Genomic DNA, 21242 nt, shown 5'->3' with positions numbered 1-21242 from the left:
AGGCCCATCACGTGGTGGGAGGAATCAGCTTTGGTACTTGGCATGTTTCTACGCTGATAATGGTTGGGGTTTTTTTGATATATTTTTTATTCTGGCAATTTCAGTTGCTAAAAGAGATCTTACTGTCAACTTGATGCATATATTTGGTACAAGACAAAATCCCTTCAAAGAACATCCCAGTATCATTAAATTGTACCACTACTAAGCCTGTGCCTGAGAAGGAGTCGTGCCTACCCCCGTGTGCTGAAAAAGCATTATTCTGGGTAAACCCTCCAATCTCAGCCTTGAAAAATACAGACAGCACGAGACTAAAATAAAACCATGTTAGTACTACCCGACTGACCTGCAGTGCTACAGATGGTTCATGTACACATAGAGCTTTACTCCAGATAGTAAGATACATTTCTGGAGAGATGGGATTCAGTCTCAGCCCAGTGTTGCACCACAGAAGCACAAAATCTGCTCTCAGGCTTGATCTGAATCTGTGCACTTACCTGTGCTTTTACAAGTATACAATATACAATTAAAAGTAGGAATGCTATTTCAACAGAGACCCCGCAACGTGCACGCATTTATGAGAGAGTTCTTTTGCATTGCTCTGAGAATAGAAATAAACCTTTAAATTCATATACACATAAAAATAGGTGTGATGCAGTGCTCCCCTCCTCAGCCAGAAAAATATAAACAAAGCTGAGTCACAAAACAGAGCTCCCCAGCAGAGATCCCATAGAGAAGCACCTTAAATCTAACACTGCCCCCTGCTAGGAGTAACTTTTCACATTGATTTTCCAAGCACTAGGAGGTTGTTTTTTTAGTAAGTTACCAACTCCTTCCAATGAGGGCCATAGATGAAAGGAGTCAAAATCTAGATTGAAAAAAAAAAAGAAAGTTTGAAGTAATTATGGGTGCTGCATCACTGCTGCTTCTACACGATTGACTCCTCAGTTGCAATTTTATACATCTCAGTGTTCTTCTCCACAACGGACAAGGAACTTTCCCTTTGACTCTGCATCCATTTTTCAGCTCTTTATGGTCACACAAAAATCAGATTGAAAATAAAATAAAAAATAAAATTATCTTAAAGAATCCCACAGTATTTTTCATGCTTTCAAAATGGTAAGCCTCCTAGCAACTGAAACGTGGTCACTAATACAGCTGAGTCATGGGAAAACAGAATAAACATACCATGATTTATGGTTTTATGATGTACCACAGAAAAGCCACTGAGATGTCTGGATCCCTGCAATTTTCTGTTCCTTGGATCATTCCCAATTAGGGCGAAGTATTCCAATTACTTTGAAATCTAATTGTTTTCTTAAAAAAAAATTGCACACTGCAGACCGGACCGCAAGATAAAGCTGTTTGACTGCAGATAAAAAAAAAAAAAAAAAAAAAAGAGCTGAAAAGCACTCAGCAGTGGCGTGTGACTAAGTGTCTGGCAGAGCGGGCAGGGGCAGGTGAATCAGGGGTGTGAGACTGCATGTGTCACTGCCTGGCAGCAGCCGTTCATAATCCGGGCCGAGGTGTAAAGGTTCTGCGGTTTGCATTGACCTGTGTAGGCTGCTGGAAGACTTGGGAGCTGATTAGATCCTGTTGCTCCTCCATCTACAGCTTCCCCTGGCGAGGCCAAGGGCTCCTCAGCCATTTGTCCCACGCAGCTTTCTGAGCCTTTATCAAATGGGCAGCTGCAGCAGATCATCGCATCAACATTAGCTGTGCTCCCTGCGTCGCTGAGCTGCATTAGAGATGCTGGCTGTATAGCTACTGCCTGCTCTCATCTTTCTGGGTACTATTCCTGACAGCAGCAAGGCAAAAAGCAAAGAGACCAGGTCTCAAAGGCCAAGGAATATTATATGCATCATTTCAACTTATCATCAGCTCCAAAAAAAAAAAAAAAAAAAAGCCAACCATCAAGCATCCTTTTCTTTAAGCTTAGCTTAGTCAAAGTTAACCTCCTTCTAGCCTATTAAGAAACATCTATTTCATATTTTTCCAGTACTTCTAGAGAAATACAAAAGAATGTTAAAAAAAAAATGTTTAAATCCATATACATACCAGAACTAATTACCACCATACTTCACAGAAATGGTAAACTAGCCAAGTCCCTTCTTCCAGCATCCTTTTCTGTGGTAAAGAATAGTGCTACGAAATGGCTTCTTTTAATATTCTTGCTTATCTGTACCAATATTTTGAACAAATGCTCATGAACAATGAAAGGGACACTTGGAGGGCAGCCCGAAGCTCAAGCCCGGCACCAGGATAGTGCTCTCTCCTTCACAAGCAAAAAGGGACATTATGAATGGTCCCTGTACTGATCTTCTACGCAGGTAGACATTTAACCTTGCTTATACATTAATTCACTCTCCCTCTGGGTGATCTACCATTTTTCCTACTTCGGTGACTTGTCCCTGATAAACCAAGCTGAAAACTGCAGGAGAAATTCTTGTTCATCTGAAAAAAATCGAGTATCAGTGAGAGTTTTCCAATTTGGAGCTCGATATTCAGAAGTGTAGAAAGTGTATTGCATAATATTTTCTGTCAACAGCAGATAAATATAAATATAATACCTAATATAAATAATTTGTGGGATATTTATTGACGCTTCAGATGACCAAACTTTGTTATATCTCAATAATCATTCTATTTTGTATAATTTGGTGATTGAGCAAAGGTTAAAGCCCACACCTGACCCTTTTATAAAGCTGTCTACAGTGTTTCTTCACAGGTGAGAATCCTGGGGCTGAACACGGAGCAAGCTGAATTATTACAGCACAAGTGCAACCAAACAGTAGCAAAGCTACTTGGATTTAGGTCAGTAGAAAAAGCTTCCAGAAAGGGAAAACTAAATTTACACCAAAATAAAAACTGATGATAATTTAAACCCCAAATAAATACTTCTATCCTGCAGTATATCTTCCTAAATTTGAGCTCCAACCTCTAACAAGCACTCGCTTGAATGCAGAATTTTTCTGTGCCACACAATCTACAGATAGTTTTGGACAGGCAATTCACAGCAGCCTGTTCCTCTGGCCTGAACACAGGAAACATGGCCAAAAGGCCAGAGACAGTAAATTCAAGGACCAAACCTTAATGCACATGGGGACAGAAGGAACTGTTCATCACCTAAACTGTTTCAAAGTCAATCCTGCTTCTTAGGCCGGAGACAGTGGCTTGCCCATATAGAGCAAATTTAAAGATCAGGGTTCTTGCCGTGGTAGATTAGGCTCTTCTTCCAAGCATTTTGCTTGCTGTATAATTCGATCATTAACAACCTTTGTGCCAGTTCCAGACAAAAACGTCCTTAATGCCCTTTAAAGGTGGCGTTTTTTCTCCTGAAATTAAAACCTTTTCAGGTTATTTCTTTTAATCACAAAAAAAATCCTGCTGCCAGTACTAGTAATATATTAATTATTTAACTGAAATAAATGTATCTGTTAATGTGTTTAATTAAGCATACAAAGCTCTTTATTTGATGTTATTTGTATTTAAGATTTCCTGTTTTCCCTGAAGTATTTATTATCCGAGGCATGATTCTTCTTAGATATACTCTGGGACTGAAGTGCTATTTCATATCAACATTTCTCAGCTGCTTTTATCATGAACGGATATATTACAAACCATGTTAATGAGCTGTTTAGTATTCATATATTAGACTTTTCCTCATTTTATATGGAAATAATACTATAAAAATTCTAAGAATACTAGTTTTATGTGCATGATAATGATGAGATTCAAAGCAAATAAGGAGGAGGAAATCTGTGGTGGCAGGGAATATGAAATGGATTAGTACATCGTCAATGTGCTTTACATTGGTATAAAATTATTAAGCATGTAATTAAGTAGGATCAATTGCACTGTTTGTTTTTGGGGTAATGTTTTAGCTATTTTAGATGTTTCATCTTTAAGAATTTAATTTCACACTTTAATGATCTTCTTGTAATTTCCTCCTCCTGCTATGAAGCCACAGAGTCAGGACACGCATGAAATCCACTACGTATCAAGAACAGACTAAGGTGGAAGGCCAGGCCAAAGTCACGGCAAAGGAAGATAAGAACAAGGCAAATTAAATAATTTTGTAAATACAAAAATAGTTCAGTTCAACTGACCTTATTCATCAGACACATTCAAATCCCCAGGATTGTTAGCAGGAAAGAAATTATATAGTTACTTGCAGCAACTGCAGCTTTGACCCAGCTGACCTCAGAGACATCTCCAGTGCCGCCAAAGTAAAATGAGATTTGGCGTTATAGGAGCCTAATGAGTAAAACCGTCAGCCCTCGGTACACTTACATCTGCATGCAGGTCACAGAAATAAATAAAAGACTAAAAACCCAACTTCGGGTAAGGTGGAGAGAGAGAAGACTATTCTCTGTCTTGGGTAGAGACCTTACTACTGCATTACTGAATAAAAAGCCAGCTGTGAAAATAGGTCTGCTATTGAACTGAATTGTCTCATTTTGAACAAGGAATTACAAATCAATAAAATAAAGGATTTGTTACTATGGGAAATGCAACGTCTGAGTAGGTTCCCTTATTAATTTGATACTCTGGATAAAGTCCACGCTTGCCCCTGTAGTCCCAGGTCACTGCACGTTCTCCTGAACGTGACTTCCCAGGGACTGAAAGCAGGGCTATGGTTCACCAACATCGCTCTGGATTGAAGAGGGCAAGGAGGTTGAGACAAATTCATTGAAAAGCAAGGCCACAACAGGTGCTCTTTATTTTACTGAAAACATAGTCAGAGAAGAGAGATTTCAGTAAGAATAATGTATCTTTATTACTATACTGAACAGGTATTTTTATATTTTTTTCTATATATATATATATATAATTTCTCTCTTAATAGTAGAGCAGATATCTATTATTCATACTATCCATTATTTTTACCTGGTTTTTGTACTTGAACTTACCCTTGCCTTTAGGTTACCAAGCATACTTGTAAACTAAATTACTTCTTGCAACAAGAAGCTAGGAAACCAAAGATGGCAGCACTTTAGAGATCTACCTTAGAAAACTTTAAATTAAATAGCTTAAAAAAAAAACCTAAAATATCAAATAGCCCAGTATAGAAGCAGAGCAGAAAAAGTCAGAATGAGTTAGAAATTGCCATCGCATTATTCTCTATAGTCTGAGCACAAAGGCAGTGAGAGACACTCCTTGTAGCTGTGCCATGCTTATGAATGCTTAAGAAATGAAGCAAAGAGAAAAAACACTATAGAGGTGATTATATTAGAAGATGAAAAAAAAACCACCACCCAAAATTATTTTTTCTACCTAGATTTTAAATTTTTCCACGCTTAAATAATGAAAAATAAGTTGGCCACATCTTAACTTTGAAGTAACTCATGTTACTGCAAACGCACCACTAACAGCTACACCATCTAAGAAGCTGTGCCTTTAATGAGGTTATAAATGTCAGATGGTAAAAAGTAATTTAGCATTCTCCGTGAGGAAATACACAAACTTGGGTCCAATCCTATAAACGCCTGTTCTCATGAGTAGAACTAACTGGAAATTATTTCATATTGGGCATACCCAAGTCTTGCAAAGAATTTAAGACCTATTTCTGAGGGTACAGCTCCCAGACCTACCAAGTAGATGCACACAGATCTTGATGCATCTTTGAATAATGTAAGACGAAGGTGTTAAGCGATGCAGACTTTAAAATGTTTCATTTGGCACAGTTTAGTTTTACCCAGAAGTAGGTACTGGGGTAGGAGCAAGAGATGCTAAAACATGGTCTTTCTGGATTAGATCGGCACACCTGTAATTTAACATAAGGAACTAAATCCTGAAGGATACTTCTTGAAATGTTTTCCATCATTTCCTTTTCTGATTTATTAAAAGGCTAAAATGTAGCACAGTTGAATCCAGGCTGCTGGCTTCAGTTGAGTTACACTCCTTTGTTGTAGTTATGCATTATTCTTTGTGAACAGAGGTGGGTTTTTCTGCATTATTTCTTCGTCCATAGCAAAGTGCCCTCTTTGCTGACTAAAACCACTATGCATTTTATCACTAATAACACATCTAAACTCTTATTTTAAATCACAGCCCTATTTTCAAAAAGAGCAATTTTACTTTTCTTCCAGAAAGCCATCTGCTTGCTAATGAGAGTTGTTTTCATCAGTAATTTTGAGAAGAAAAATGGTTATTAGACTTTAACACTTTTTAAGTGACAAAAAGAATATAATCCAGTCCACTGTTTAGATACACTAAATTTCTCGCAGTGCAGGATCTACAAGCCAGATATATCATTATAATTATAAACATTTGTAATGAGCCTTGGTGCAATTGGTGCCCACAGTGAAGTAGCATCACCTCAGATAAAAATCCTTCAACAAGAAATTTCATACATAAGATTGCTGTAATTTATAAATCCCTGCATTATCAAAAATTACCTTTTTTATACTAGCAAAGCCAGAACGACTTTTGATGATTCTATGTACTTACTTCTTTTTCTAAATGTGTTTTTAAATTTTATCAATGCCTAATCAACAGACAATACCACGACAGAGTAATTACCAAAGCTATTCCTGGCAGAGAGTGCAGTGACAGCCGAACAATCAACGCTTTCACAATCATCCTGATATTTGGCTGAATTATCCTGCTCAAGGTGCATTCCCCATTTCCCAACTCTCCCTGCTGCTGACTGTTGAACAGCAGTACCATGACACGACAGCAAGAGGAAAAGGACCGTTAACAGGAAGATAAAATCTGAGAAAATGAAGGAATAAAAATTAGGGCATCGGTGAAAAGGATGAGACCTAGGAGAGGGGAAAGGGAATCTGTTTATGACGGTGGCAGAGGAAAAGTAAAGGAACGCGGAGGAGGAAAAATAGTTTTCATAGTAGTTTTAGTAGTTTTGTCAGCAGAACTAAGATAAAAAGCAAGAAAAGCGGGGAAATAACGAATAAAGCCACAGTGAGGACTAGGGCTAAAGAAAAGGTGTGAAACAGCAGAGCTGGAACAAAAAGGAGGAGTGAAGTACCCAAGGCCTTGGAAAAGTTGCAAGGACATAAGTATGAAAGGAAAGAGCAGAAGACAAGTAATAAAACTGGGAAGTGGTAAAAGAGAATGCAAATTAAGTGGACTGCAAAGCAACGTGTGTGCAAATAGGGGAAAAAAACATGGAAAAACATTCAGATCAGTACACAAACTAAAGTACATATCAAACTAAACAGAGATCTTTAAAAAAAGCAAAACAAAACCATGCTGCACCATCACATCTCTCCCCTCCATCACTTGCCTAATTAATGACCAGTTACTGCCCCACAGTTTCAGGCAGACAGGCATTTTTTGCCCCAGTGCATCTTAGAGACCCACTCCTCACTGGGTTCTCCAGTGAAACCAGCGAGGGCTGCCTCTGAACCTGAAAGACCAAACTGTGATTAACACTGAAACGTGTCTAATTTGTGGCCAAATACTGTCAAGAAGGTCAATGCTGAGGGGGAAAAAAAAAAAAGAAAAAAAAAAAGACATTAGGTTAGGCTTAACAGCCAACACAACCTTATGAAAGGGAAACTGCACCAACCCTTTCCATCTCTTCTTGCCACGTGCACTTTTTTTTGGGCACAATTTATAGCTTAGCTATGAAAATAAAATTGCTTTGAGTTAAAAACTTGAAAACAAAGTCTTGGTCAAAGTATGAATTACTTTTATAGGTTTTTCGAAAGATTGATCTTTTCATTTTCTTGTCTTATGAGTATATATCCCATTAGATCTGCTTCTGTGTAGGAAGCGCAATTTTAGCAAGCAATTAATCCATAAATGAGCTGTTTCAGAGTTTTAGGTATTGGACATCATCCTTCAAAGGCTTATCCTGGCCTTGTATTATACTTACATGTTTCCACAGACCTTAAAAGAGGCTCATTTTGTCAGCAATCATTTAATTGAATTCCCCGTGAACCACTTTTGGAAAACCATGCACAAGATAATCAGCCGTGGACAAAAAAAAAAAAGAATAAAGGCAGCATTTCTAATGACACTGAGAGATACAATGACCTTTAAGTCCTTCAGTACTGAACTTCCTTTTGCATACTTTATTCAAAAAAAAAAAAAAAAAAAAAAAAAAAAAAAGCAGCTGGAGAGGCACAGAAATCATACCTATTGGAACCTGGACCTCTTGCCAGGGATGCTGAGTTTCTGCAGTAATGACACCATGGCTCCCTGTGTAGTTCTCATCTTTCACATAGCCTGGAGATGCGGTGATTTTCACACCACACCCCCCCTCCAAACTCATAAATAAACATTTTGAAAAATTTGCCTTATGTGGAAAGGAAAAAGGAAATCCAATGCTGCATTTTATGCATTCAGATGGTCACATAAACTCTAGCACTTTCCGAAGTACAAGGGAAATATACTGTCTAAAGACCTTTTCATATTACACGCTCAAAGCATTTAAAAGCAAAAGAATTCTTCTTTCTTAAACCTTTTATGCATCACTCAGGTCTGCTACACATTTGCAAGGTGTGAATCATTACCACAAAACCAGAAACAAGCTAGTCTTACAAAAATCTATCGGCCTATAAAAAAAGTTAATGTAACTATTTGTATTGGTAAATTATACATAATTGCTTAAATATCTGCATATATAACACGCTAGTTTTGTAATGATAATTAAAATCTAGTGCAACTCCTCAAACTGTTTGGCTGAAACAGGACTGGGTGTATGGACTACGTCAAGGGCAAAGAACATTGAGACTGGAAACCAGAGTAGAAATGAATACACAGAATAGAAAATAAACTATATCATTTTTTTTTTAAAAAGAGGTATTGAATGCTTTTAGCCCTTAAAATTATTAAAAAAAAAAAAAATAGCAGAAGCAAGTAACACTTTACCCTGCCAAATTCTGATGTTTACCTGACTGTGGCATGTCACTTTGAAAACAATCATTTAAGAAAAAAATCCTTTTTATTCACAAAATTGAAATTGCTGCCCCCTAAAAACCGAACGCTGCTGGAAGCCAAGCCCCTGCTGCTAACCCTTTACAGACAAGGCAGCAGTGCCCAATACATCAGCAGGAACAAGACTTATTATACTTCTGACACCGATTGGACAGACTTACACTTTGCTCTTGCAAGATCCTTGTGTTCAGTATGTTGTAAATTTCAGTTCCCGTAGTGTCACCTGCCTGACAGGGTATATTATACATACAATAGGTGTTCAGTGTACCATGGCATTCCTCGAGCACTTTGTTATCTATCCTTTCAAACATTCCCTCTTGTGGATCTCATCTTCGGTTCCCACAGAATCATTTGGGTTGGAAAAGACCTTTAAGACCATCAAGTCCAACCATCAACCCAGCACTGCCAAGTTACCAGTAAACCATGTCCCTCAGCAGTATATCTACATGTCTTTTAAATACCTCCAGGGGTGGTGACTCCACCCTTTCCCTGGGCAGCCTGTTCCAGTGAAGAAATGTTTTAGTTATATCTAATCTAAACCTCCCCCTGGCACAACTTCAGGCTCTTTCCTCTTGTCCTATCACCTGTTACCTGCGAGAAGAGACTGATACCCAGCTTGCTACAGCCTCCTTTCAGTAGTCTCAGAGAGCAATAAGTTATCATGGACACACAGAGCCATCTTTTATTATAAAGAAAAATAAATAAATAAAAAATAAAAAAAAAAAATCATAGCAGGCATAAGCTTAGTCATTCCATACTTCAGATGGCAGAATGTGATAGGGCTCCAGGCAAAAGCCACATAACCTCCTTCTGGTGGGACCCATCAGCTCATGTTCAGCACTGTACCAGCATTCAACACCAGCATGTTTGCTTGGCTTTTGTTTGCTGCAAATTTAAATCTGTCTATGGGCTGTACAGGTACAGCCCATGTAATAGCAGGATCAGACAGGAACAGTCCTGTGGTCATCTGACCATGGTCAGGTGCCCACCCAGCCCATCACTCGCTCCCCGGCCTCCACAGCATGTGGGAGAAAATAGGGTGCCAAAGCTCATCTGTGGAGATAAAGATAAGGAGATCACTCACCGGTTACTGTCACAGGCGAAACACCCTGGAGTTTGGGAAGATTAATTTAACTCAGACCCGAACTGCAGTTCCTGTCAGGAGAACCCGCTCCAGCCTGGGCTCCTCTCCACAGGTTTTTCAGGAAATATCTACTTCCATGGCCTCCCCACGGGCCCACAGCACTTCCACTGCTCTTCCGGGTGATCAAAGGGCCATTTCCTTCCTCGCTCCTCAGCGCCTGGCAGCATTTTGCCCTTTTATAAATACATTTTACCCGGAGGTGCCACCAGCCTGGCCGCCCGGCCCAGCTCTGATGTGCCCTGAGGAAACTTCCAGAACCGGCCGTGTCGGGCACGGGGCAGCCCCGGCCTCTCCTCACAGAGAACCCCACAGCCCTGGCTGCCACCACCCAGACACGCACACCTGGTACAAGTTATTATAATAATACTAAATAATTCCATAGTAAGGCCACAGCCATAAGTTTAAACACACCAAGTATTCAAAGTCACTCACACAAAATGAACTAACTAGTTTCATTCAGAGAAGGATAATGCACCTATTCCGGAGATTTGGCCCTGTGCTTACATCCCGGAAGTATGTATTACCATCCATTGGGAAACTCTAAAAAGGAATTGCCTCTGAATGTTCTCTAGGGCCTCAATGCCTTTGCTTATATGCTGGCCACAACGGAAAGTAAGTGCAAAAATGTAAAGGTTATTCCCTGGCCCAAGATGAGTGCTCCCTGCTCCACCCAAGGATGGGGTGGCCCAGAGGGAAGAAGAGCAGAGTTAGTGCTAAGAAATGCAGGAACATCCCCAAAACTTGAAGGCAACTGGGCCTCATCAACACCGGTCCCAAAGGCCCCAGCCTAGTACAACCTGAACTCCTCCAGATCAACTGCCAAGCAGTGTTTGTCTCACCGGGACACTTCTCTACTATAACCTTTCCAAAAGGCTTAGAGGGCACGAGCACCATCGACAGTCATTCTTTCCAGACTGTTTGCTCTAATATTCCATTAAGTACCAGAACATCAGCAATCCCATCACACCAGCAAAATGACCTTTCCTGGAGGGGCTGAGCAGGGCAGCTCTCCCAAACGACGGAGGCAGGAGAAAGCAGAGGTCAGAAGCTGAAGCCCAGGTAGCAGTCAGGCAAGTGGCCACCACGGGGAAAGAGGCCAGACAATGGCAAACTATCTAAACGGGATCAAGCACAGCAGACCTGAGAGACTATATGCAAGAAAACAGGATGGCAAAAACACCGGCCATAAGAAAGACATCTTTACACATCTTTTCTTTACCACTGGTTACCAAGCACAGTAGCTTTGCCAGGGTAAACTGCAAGGATGTCCTCAGTGGGAAGTGTGGTTTCTTTCAGGTCTGCAAAAACGGTATCAGGAAAGTTAATCCCAGTTCAAAACGCTCATCTTGTTCTGTCAGAAGATCATCTTTTCACCAGCAAACATAAAAGCATGGCAATATTGTATTGCTGCATTAAGCATTTAACTTAGTTTTATGTAACTAGCTGCAGCTTCCTAAAATTTGTTGACATTTGTCATTTCGTTGTGGTTCATTTCCTACAAGAGCTTTAGAAGTTAAGATTTACACTACTGATATGAAAGATCCTGATTTATAGAGAAAAAGCGAGTATGCATTCATCACCTCAAGGCAGTTCAAATTAATATGACCAGTAACACGGTCAAGTATCTTGCTGAAGAACAGGTGTAAGCAGCTATTTTACGTAGCAGATTCTTTGTTATATAGTAACTATATACAGCAGAATTATAAAGAGTGTAAACACAAGATCACATTTTCCCCCGCATGTCCAGCATTTACTTCATTTATCTTCAATAGCCCCACAGCAGCTCATCTTCAATGTATGCAAGTTATTTATTGATCTGGGATTTTCCAAAGCTACTTAAGAGTGGTTTGGGAACCTGTCTTCTATTGAATTTCAATGAATCCACTCATAAAAGAATTAGGAGCTTTAGGAAATTTTATCTTTATTGTTTCATACCACAGGCGCAACATGGCATCCAATTATCTTATCCTTTGCTGGCAGAAGAACTACAATTGAGGTACCCAATTAACAATTTTTAAGCTTGTGAAACTAGTCTCACATAATTAGCATCCAGAGAATGAAAGAAGCTATTTTAGCAAACAAAAGTGAGACTCAAGCTTTCAAACAAGGTATTTCTGGTTGCTGCCTTTCTTTTGCTCCTCCAACTTTAGTTTAATCATGATTATAGATGATTATATTCCCTCAAAATGCTAGAGAGATTATCATCAGAGAACATTTCAACATGTTATGGTAAAGCTCCATCTACTCAAACTTCTAGAGATGGGGACCATTCACATTTGATGATTTGCTCATGGAAACTGGGGTTCTTTCAATACAGGACCCGTCAGCTGCAAATAAATTGTGTGTTGGGTGTATATCAAACAGTCATTCAGACTCTGTTTAAAAATACAGCAACAGTTCCAGGATAACAAAGAAAGTGCAGTTGCAGACACCACGAGAGACGGAGTTACAGACTGGTGTAACACAGTGAATTGTTTTCACAATTTTGATGCTAAAATAACTGAGTATCAAGTACTTTCATGTCTTGGCAGCAGAAGTTCTCATATTGTACTGTGGGTTCTTCCCCCTCTCATAAGATATTCATGCTATTCAAGCAATACTTAGGGTCAGAGATGGTTCTAACAGGCAGCTGTGCCCTAACAAAGCACCACTGCCTGCAACTTGAATGATGTGAAAAGAGCTCAGGGTGTACCTGTGCCAGACCTCAAGCCTCTCTTCACAGGGCAAGTACCAGGCATTGTTATAGCACCTTCCTCTGCTTCATGGCCAAGAGACAACAAAGCAGACCTTGCTGGAACTGATACTGCACCAAGCATCACAAAACCCAAACACAATCCATGTGTGCAGTTCCAGAAAGAAGCTACAGAAAATAAGCAATTTCTTTTCCTGCTCCTTTGTTTCACCTTGCCTTAACCCAATGCATTCCGACAGAAAGGAGTTTGTGAACTGAGATTAGAAAACAGTGTGCAAGTCAGATAAATTCTGAAGCTGCAAACACACACACACACACAAAAATCCTTAAGTACTAAATGGATGGAGTCATTTGCCATTATGCTTTTTAGATCTTAACCCTGTTAGTAGGAGGTTGAGGAGGAAACCAGAAAATAGCATATCAAATCAAATACCTAGATTTCATTAGCCATTGATATTCTTTGGGCAACCACATGGTTTATTTAGAGATTAATATATTATTCAGAGGTATGACCTTATAATGGCCTTCCAGTACCTAAAGGGGGCCTACAGGAGAGATGGGGAGGGACTCTTTTTCAGGGAGTGTAGCGATAGGAGAAGGGGTAATCATTTTAAACTGAAAGAGGGGAGAGTTAGATGAGATCTCAAGAAGAAATTCTTTACTGTGAGGGTGGTGAGACACTGGAACAGGTTGCCCAGAGAAGCTGTGAATGCCCCATCCCTGGAGGGGTTCAAGGCCAGGCTGGATGGGGCTTTGAGCAACCTGGTCTAGTGGGAGGTGTCCCTGCCCATGGCAGGGGGGTTGGAACTCTATGATCTTTAAGGTGCCTTCCAAGTCTAACCATTCTATGGCTGTGGAACGCAAGACACTCTGGTAACCCAAAATGACAATGCTGTAAATTGGATTTTGGACATACAATTGGACATACATGAACTTCCCTACTTAAGACCTTATAAGAAGTTGCTAAGATACACAAATGTGAAGCTTCAGCTTACCATCAGAACTTGTGGCAAGAATGGTAAATTAAGCAAAAAACCCCAAATGAAATGGAAATTCCTGCCCCAAGAAAAACAGTATTAAACAGGTGTTTCCAATTGCTGAGTGCCTGAAGCAGGCAACAGTGAACTGACACTAGGGTGAGACAAAAGGTTGTCACTATTTTTTTTTTAATCTCTATGTGTTTTAATAGTATATTTGACTTTTTTAATTGTCCCATCAAAATAGATGAGTCTACAGAGTACGATTTGTATTTTATTTTTTTTTTCTTTTTACAGCAAGGAAGTCCTCTAAACATTTGCATCAACTTCCAGACCAAAAGCTATCTGTAAAAGTCAAACATGTCTGGCCAGATTCTGGGGTGTCTGATGGAGTTCTATTGATTTCAAGCAAGCCTGCTGATTTAGCCTGCTGAAGAACCTCACATCATCGGATTAGGTTAAGTAAATTGATTTTTGAATCCTGATTATTTGCAAAACCTTATGAACAACTTAGAGACTTAGCACCCAACAAAAGGTAGAAATTACTTGGTCAAGAGTTTTATTAATACAGTTTTTTAAAATCAATTTTCTCTCAAAAACTTCACTAACAGAAAAGCAACAGAATTTGTTCGCTAAATTATTCATTAGGAATTACTGAGCCAGGTTCTTCGGTACTATAAAAAGCAGCAGCTCCACTGAGAGCAGAAAGAATTGCAGCTGTTAAGAAACAGAAGAGAACACAGGTACAGGTGCCGTAGGAATTCACTTCTGGTTTTCCAAAGCTATTTGTGAGAGCATTTAGTGGCAGATGGGAAGTAGGAGGGGAGCAGAGCGGTGACAGAAGCTGTCTGTCAACTCGGAAGGGCACAGGCAGTGACAGGACACCTCGACAAAAGCCCATGAAAGCTGTTCCTGCATAAAGCCTTTTCCCATTCTTTGCCAGTGCAGAGACTGAATTCAATAATAACTAAGAACACCACCTTTTTCTCCTTACTGTCCAATCCTAGACCTCTTTGCTAACCTTAAGAAAGGAACTGAATCGTATGATCTCGGGAGGATTCCTGAGGAAATCAGTTGATATAGCCATACCATACGTGTTTGTACAACCTAATAACCTTCAGGTTCTATTGCAAACCCTGGTTAAAATGCCACCAAGAGAGAGGCCACAAAGATACTGAGTTCCTAGAAGTTTTCTGCAAATAGATGGTTGAGTGATGGACAAGTAAGACTTTTCATATTATCACCATGGGAAAAGTGGCAGCATGAGAATTTCTCACTTTTAGATACCTTGAAATCCCCACGGGGGAGAAGTTAAGAACATCCACTTGCAGGAATAGCTTTGATCAATGCTTGCATGTTATTAGAACCCAGAAAACCCTATTACTAGGCACAAATCCACAGAAAATCAATCAAACTCCCTTTGTTTATGGCTATAGGAACAACTAGCAGTATCTATCAGGCTACACCAAATAATTCATCGTAGGAAAGTCAGCAAAGAGCTGACAAATAGAAGCTGCATTCATCTATAAACAAACAGACACATGATTCAGTGCACTAAAACTGGAAGGTGCTGTGTTCCCTCACATTAAATATTGCATAAGAATATTTTTTAAGGCAGTTCATAACTCCTTACATATTCCGTGATGCAAAGCATGAGCAGGAAAAGACAAGAACATTATACTCATCTCTAATGAGAAACAACTTCCTTGATGAAGGTAGAGTACATACACATATTTCAATATTGAGGCATCCAGCAAGCTGCTGGGTCTGCAACTACGTGCTAATTACAGGAGGAAAATTAAGAACTGTGTGACCATTGTTGTGCTCTAATCACAATATTCATTAGTTGGCAGAAAAAACTTTTAACTGCAGATACTATGCTTGAAAACGCTGTTAGAGAAGACAGTAACCAACCATCAGTGTGGTAATCAAATCCTAACTGTACCTGACTCTTCCAACTACCAGATTTTGTTTTTGAGAATCCCAAAGTGTTTCGAAGGCAGTTAATCAGAGCACCCTCACCACAGCCCCGCAGGCAATTTTCCTATCTGTTCCAGAGAACAAACGGCGGAGCAGGAAGGTTGCAATCATCACTACAATGTTCGCCCAGACAGAAATGGTTTCCAAACACCTCGACTTTCTGTCCCTCACTGTAAAGATCAGACTCCTAAATACTGCCTGACGTTTGATATTTTCTTTTCTTTCAGCAGTAAAACACATTTCTAGCCTTCCTGATTGTCAGCGCTGCTTTGATACAAAATACATGGTTTTTCTCTTACATTAAGTGATTATCCTGAGGATAAAATCAGGAAATTCCCTCATTTTCCTCAGAACACAGGAAACAAGAGAACATTAAGATTTAATATCACCTCATCAGTAGTCTACAAGTCTGATAAGAATAAAGTCTGTAAGGTTGCTACTCTGGTCTTCAGAAGCTCTTAGCCACATTAAAAAAAAAAACAAGGTCTTTTATTATAATTAACTATGTTTTATTAAAGCTTTCCCTCATTTTCCTTTCTTTGCTTCTTTCCCCCTCGTAGTTTTTACATCTTCTTTCATTCCTCCCTTTGATGTTTGCATGCTTTTCATACTTTTATTGAAAACATTTTGCACTATTCATTTGCAACATACCTCCCCCCGGTTTTAGAGAAATCTATTTTTCCCTGGGTCTGACTTTGCCTCTGCCCTCTACAAGCTCATCTACAGCTCAGTGAGAGCGTAGGGAACATATGCTCTGGCGACAGTCCTCATTACAAAGTGGCACAAGAACAAAACACCTTCCATCTCTTCCATTTCTTTTGTCTCTCACTTACACAGTCAATGTAACCTGCTCCCCTTGATATGAACATTTATTCAGGACTTATTAAAAAAAAAATACATCTTGAATCCATCCTTTCAATTTTATAGTTAGTGCAACTAAAAATATTACTGTTAAAATGAAGAAAAAGTAAGAGTGGCACCTTCTTTACTTACATGTGTCTAAAGCCTCATCTGAGTCATCAGGACAGTCAGGCTCTCCATCACACAGCCAATGCTGGGAGACACAAGTCTCATGATCACGACACAGAAACTCTCCTACGTCACAGAATTGAGGTTCTTCTGAAAATGAGAAGGTGTTAGAATGCAATGAGTGAAAATGACAGAAAAGAAAGTGCCACAATGAAAATGAACAGTGAAAACAAAGTGATTCTGAATTTAGAAATGAAAACAAACAAGAGAAACAACGTGAAGTAAAAATGTAATGAGATATCTAATGCTCTTGGTTAGGCTGTGGAGCCCTAACATCCAACAGCAGCCTTTCAGTGGGAGCATCCCAAAACCACACATCCCAACCAGACAAGAACGGCATTCGCATAAACTACTCTAACCATTTCAGCAAGAATGTCTGTGGGTGGGTGTGGTGTGTGTTGGTTTGTGGTTTGTTTTTGTTTGGTTGGTTGGTTTGTTTTAGGGTTTTTTTGTGCGTGGTTGGACTCTATGATCTCAAAGGTCCCTTCTGTGAGAAATGGGCTGAGTTTTGCGTCAGCTAATTGATATATTTTTGTTAGTATGTCTGTATTGACAGAGGAGGCCCAGTGATGGTGGAGTCTCATCCATTGTACCAAACTAATCCTTAGAAGCGCCCTGGGGCTGTCCAGGGGTCCTGGTCTATGGGAAGTCATCTAGGTGAAGAGAGCCAGGCCGATGGCAGACTGATAAGTGGACAAAGGACTGTGAAGAGTGACAAGTGGATGAAGGTCATCTAGAGGGTGGCTGATGAAGATGAGGATATGACCACCAGGGTGCTTGTAACTACTAACACTGGACAGTAGGTGATAGCAAAGACGGTGAAATATAGTGTAGTGTAATCAACTAATCGAAGGTGTGCTTAGGATAATGATTTTGTAGAGTAGGTGGGCGAGCCTTGTAAGGTAGAAAGGTGTAAACTACATCTGTAATAGGTCAGGCGGTCGGGAAGAATGTGAGCTCCAACTTCTCAGCCCATGAGAAGAGAGACAGTAACTCAGGCAGCCGGGACAAGGGTATAAAAATATCTAAAAACTCTGCTCTGAGATGCACCTGATTCAGCGCTGTTTCGTATAATAAATTTTTATACCTTTGCTTCGACGATTTTGACCATTTTAAATTCTAAATGTGAGCCTCGGTTTCTGACACTTACAACCATGAATATTCTGTGATTCTGTAAATTTGTTCACTAGATAGAAATCAACAAGCTTTAATTTCAAATTACCAGCAGGGAGGTACCCCATGCTCCTCTCCTGCCCCAGAAAATATTTTCAAAATGTTGTTTCACGTAATCAAGTTTTCAAGGATGTATTTTTCTAAGCAAAGGTCTTTTTAAGTAACTATTTATTTTAATATCTTTTACTATTTCTTTAGATACATATTTTAATGGCCAAATCCTATCTCGGGTTTTATATAAGAATGTTTTTATATTTCTTGTGACAAAGTCACAACCAAAGGGTTTAGTTATTTATGGTCAACACTGAGGCATCTTCAAAAACCATGGCCTTAAAAAGAGGGCAGTTTCGGACACCTGGCAAACCCAAACTATCTGCTGGATTCAACCACCAAAGCCCAGCGTCCTTGAGACCTAGAGTTAATTAACTCAAGAATATTGCACGATTAATTAATGTAAAACTATTCTAACATTAATTAAAGCTCACAAAGCCTCTGTGCAATATATTATATTAATTTTATCAATATATAAATTAGAGTAGTGCCTTCTACGTTGCAGATCGCTGGGAAAAGGTTTCTCGATTATTCTTAGACTGCTACAAGTGAGATATAACTTCCCCGGAGTCAATACTGTTACAAAGATATAAAACCAGGTATAAATAAGGAGAGAATTAAGCCCAATTCCACATGCAGTTCTATCCTTCGGGTTAGTTGATACCAAAAGCCAACGGATAATGTTATTTTTTTTCTTATCACTATTGGCAGGCTATGAGAGGGTGCCACCTACATCGCTGGCTTCAGTGCCTGCTTGAAAGACCTTCCTTGTGATTAAGTGCTTTGACTTTTCAGGAATTGTTACGATATTCATTTCTTAGTCTGACATGCCAACCAGCAATTAGCATGATAACGAAAAACCACTGTTCCCCAGAACAACTTAACTGGCCTTCGGAACAAAACATCTATTTTGCAGACACTATGTACATATTGTCTTGTCTAATGACTGCAAGATGTGTTTCTAAACACGCTCGTAAAGCAGATGAGCTCCAAAAGAAAACTCCTATGGCACACTTTTGGGGACATTTAGGACATTAGGACATTACTTTAGGAAACAACAATGGGAACGCTCAGTTAAAAGTACCCTATCTTTTCATATGTGCACAGCTCATTTTCAAGGTCAGTCTCAAAAAATACTGATGGCCAGAGTTTCAAACAAATCAAAGTTGTAACTACCGTTTCATATTGCTTAATATTGTATAATTGTGTAGGAATCAAAGCACGTTTTTAGTATTTTAATTCCTTGCCTTTACTTCAACAGCAAACAGCATGCAGTCATTTAAGTTGTTTACCTTCTCTGAAAAAGAAAGAGTGACTGTGTAATTAAAAGTGTAAGTTTACATGCACAGGGAAGTGGTTCTGCTTACATCTTCAGCAAGATGATTAAAGGTCCTGCTTTGATAGCATTTCTTGAAAAAATATCTTGGAAGTCAGAAAGAGAGGGAGTTGAGTTTGGCAAATTTCAGCATTTCAAAGATAGTAGTATGAGAAAAATCTTTATGAAGATTTTTTTTTATATATTTGTTTTTATAATATTCTTGAAACTCACAATTAATTCCTGTTCCCTTATGGAAACCCTATAGAACAGTGTGAACCTTAATTTTCTGTGTATTACACAACTTTTAGTAACAGACCTGGGAATAAGAGAACTAGCACAAAACCAGTTATCGACCATGTTCACTCATTTATACCACTTAAGAACTTTTTTTTTTAATTGTTGGCCTTGTCTTAAGTGTCAGAACCACAGTAGAAATACTTAGATACTATACTATGGTATCCACTCAATATTTTTTCTTCTTTTTGTATATAATTACTTCTCACAGAAAAAACAAATAATTGAAATGGTTAAATTGCACGAATTAAGATTCATAAAGCCAAATTATTTCACATTACAATTTTTCTAAATGTTATTTTTTATAGATTTCCAAACTGCTAAATGAAAAAAAAGTAATTAATAAATAGAAAAATATAAAGTTGTGAAAACACTTTCACAGCCAACTTTACACAACTGGTTCTACACAAACCTACTCAATTACCTACACACAAAATACCTATAGAAAAAGAAACCTTGTTTCTTTCTTAAGTCTTATCAATAATTGGGTAAAAGGAGAAATCAATCCTGTCATTTATGCCAAAATGTAACACTCCAAGTCTAATTATATGCTGCAGGGAGCAGAGCCCAGCGATAAGAAAATCACATTTGAAGCTGATGAAGAATTTCAGTCCGGTGATTCAAGTTTGATGCCAATGAAATCACAGTGAAACGTGCAGAACTGCTCTTTTTTAGGGTTAGGGTGCAATGTTTATCTTAAACCCTGTCCTTAAGTCCTGTGGCTGTCCCCTCAGAGAGTGTCCCAGCAGCAAGGGAGGAAGCTGGGATGGAAGGGACAGCGACCCACCTTCAACAGAGTCCTTAACATCACCCCTTTGGAAATGTAAAATTTAAAGCAGTGTGAAAGACAACTGGTAGAGTCACACTACCAATTAAAGACCTTTCTACTCTGCAACATTCCCTTCTGCTTTATACTTCTATCTGTAATAAAATCCATTTTCACTACTCAGTGTCAACTGCCAGTCAACATGAATCCCAACGCTGCTGCTGCCAGCTGGGATGAAGAGGAATCCAAGGGAAACCTCTGCGTGACACCATAAACATCGGAGCAAATGGCATTCCCACAAGGAGCTGTATGAAACACGGAAGGACCCTATTGCCGTGCTCAAGGGTAATGAGAGTCTGACACAAAAACCACATAGGTTGCTGATGGGAAATAAGATATCAACCTTTTTTTTTTTTTTTCCCTACTTATTTTGAGGAGGAACATTGATAGAGAAGTCAGGAAGCACCATTGTAGGGAATTATTGCTTGCCTCTTACTGCACCAGCTTCTTCTGAAGCTGCAGATAGGCACATATGTCTACACAAATAAATCTTACACTGTTCGTATTTGGGGCAAAAATTATGAAAATAGCCTAACTAATTTGACACAAACAAGTTTTAAAAAGCTATTTCATGTGTAGCTCAGTGTTGAGCATGTGTACTTGAAAAAAAGGCTTATTTTCTACTTTTTTAAAAAATGTAAATAATTTAGCTATTTCCATACAATTAAATACTTGGTTTGTATTTGATGCAACAGTAAAGAAATTATGGAGATCTAAGCTTTTTATATTCTCTATCTCAAGAAAGAGCTAGCGGAGGGAAAAAAACACTAACTTATAAAACACTTTGAAAAACAGAGCTTGTTTAGAATAAAGCAGCTGAATATTAGCTCAGGGTTTTATTGGCTCTGAAACTG

General features: G+C 39.1%; 1 protein-coding gene across 1 annotated transcript in view; it reads right to left on the bottom strand.

Annotated features, from left to right (window-relative positions):
- Positions 1-17066, bottom strand: part of LRP1B (LDL receptor related protein 1B) — a 618836-nt gene extending 601770 nt beyond the window's left edge. Inside the window, exons 1-2 of the mRNA XM_014941128.1 lie at positions 17051-17066; positions 16691-16816 (exon numbers count right to left, since the gene is read on the bottom strand). Coding sequence (XP_014796614.1) covers positions 16691-16816; positions 17051-17066 — 142 coding nt within the window. The remainder of the gene's footprint in view (positions 1-16690; positions 16817-17050) is intronic.
- Positions 17067-21242: the final 4176 nt, after the last annotated feature.

Source organism: Calidris pugnax, unplaced genomic scaffold (assembly GCF_001431845.1).
Source record: "Calidris pugnax isolate Ruff unplaced genomic scaffold, ASM143184v1 scaffold60, whole genome shotgun sequence".
NCBI classification, from domain to species: domain Eukaryota; kingdom Metazoa; phylum Chordata; class Aves; order Charadriiformes; family Scolopacidae; genus Calidris; species Calidris pugnax.
This window is presented reverse-complemented; position numbering and strand designations above follow the sequence as displayed.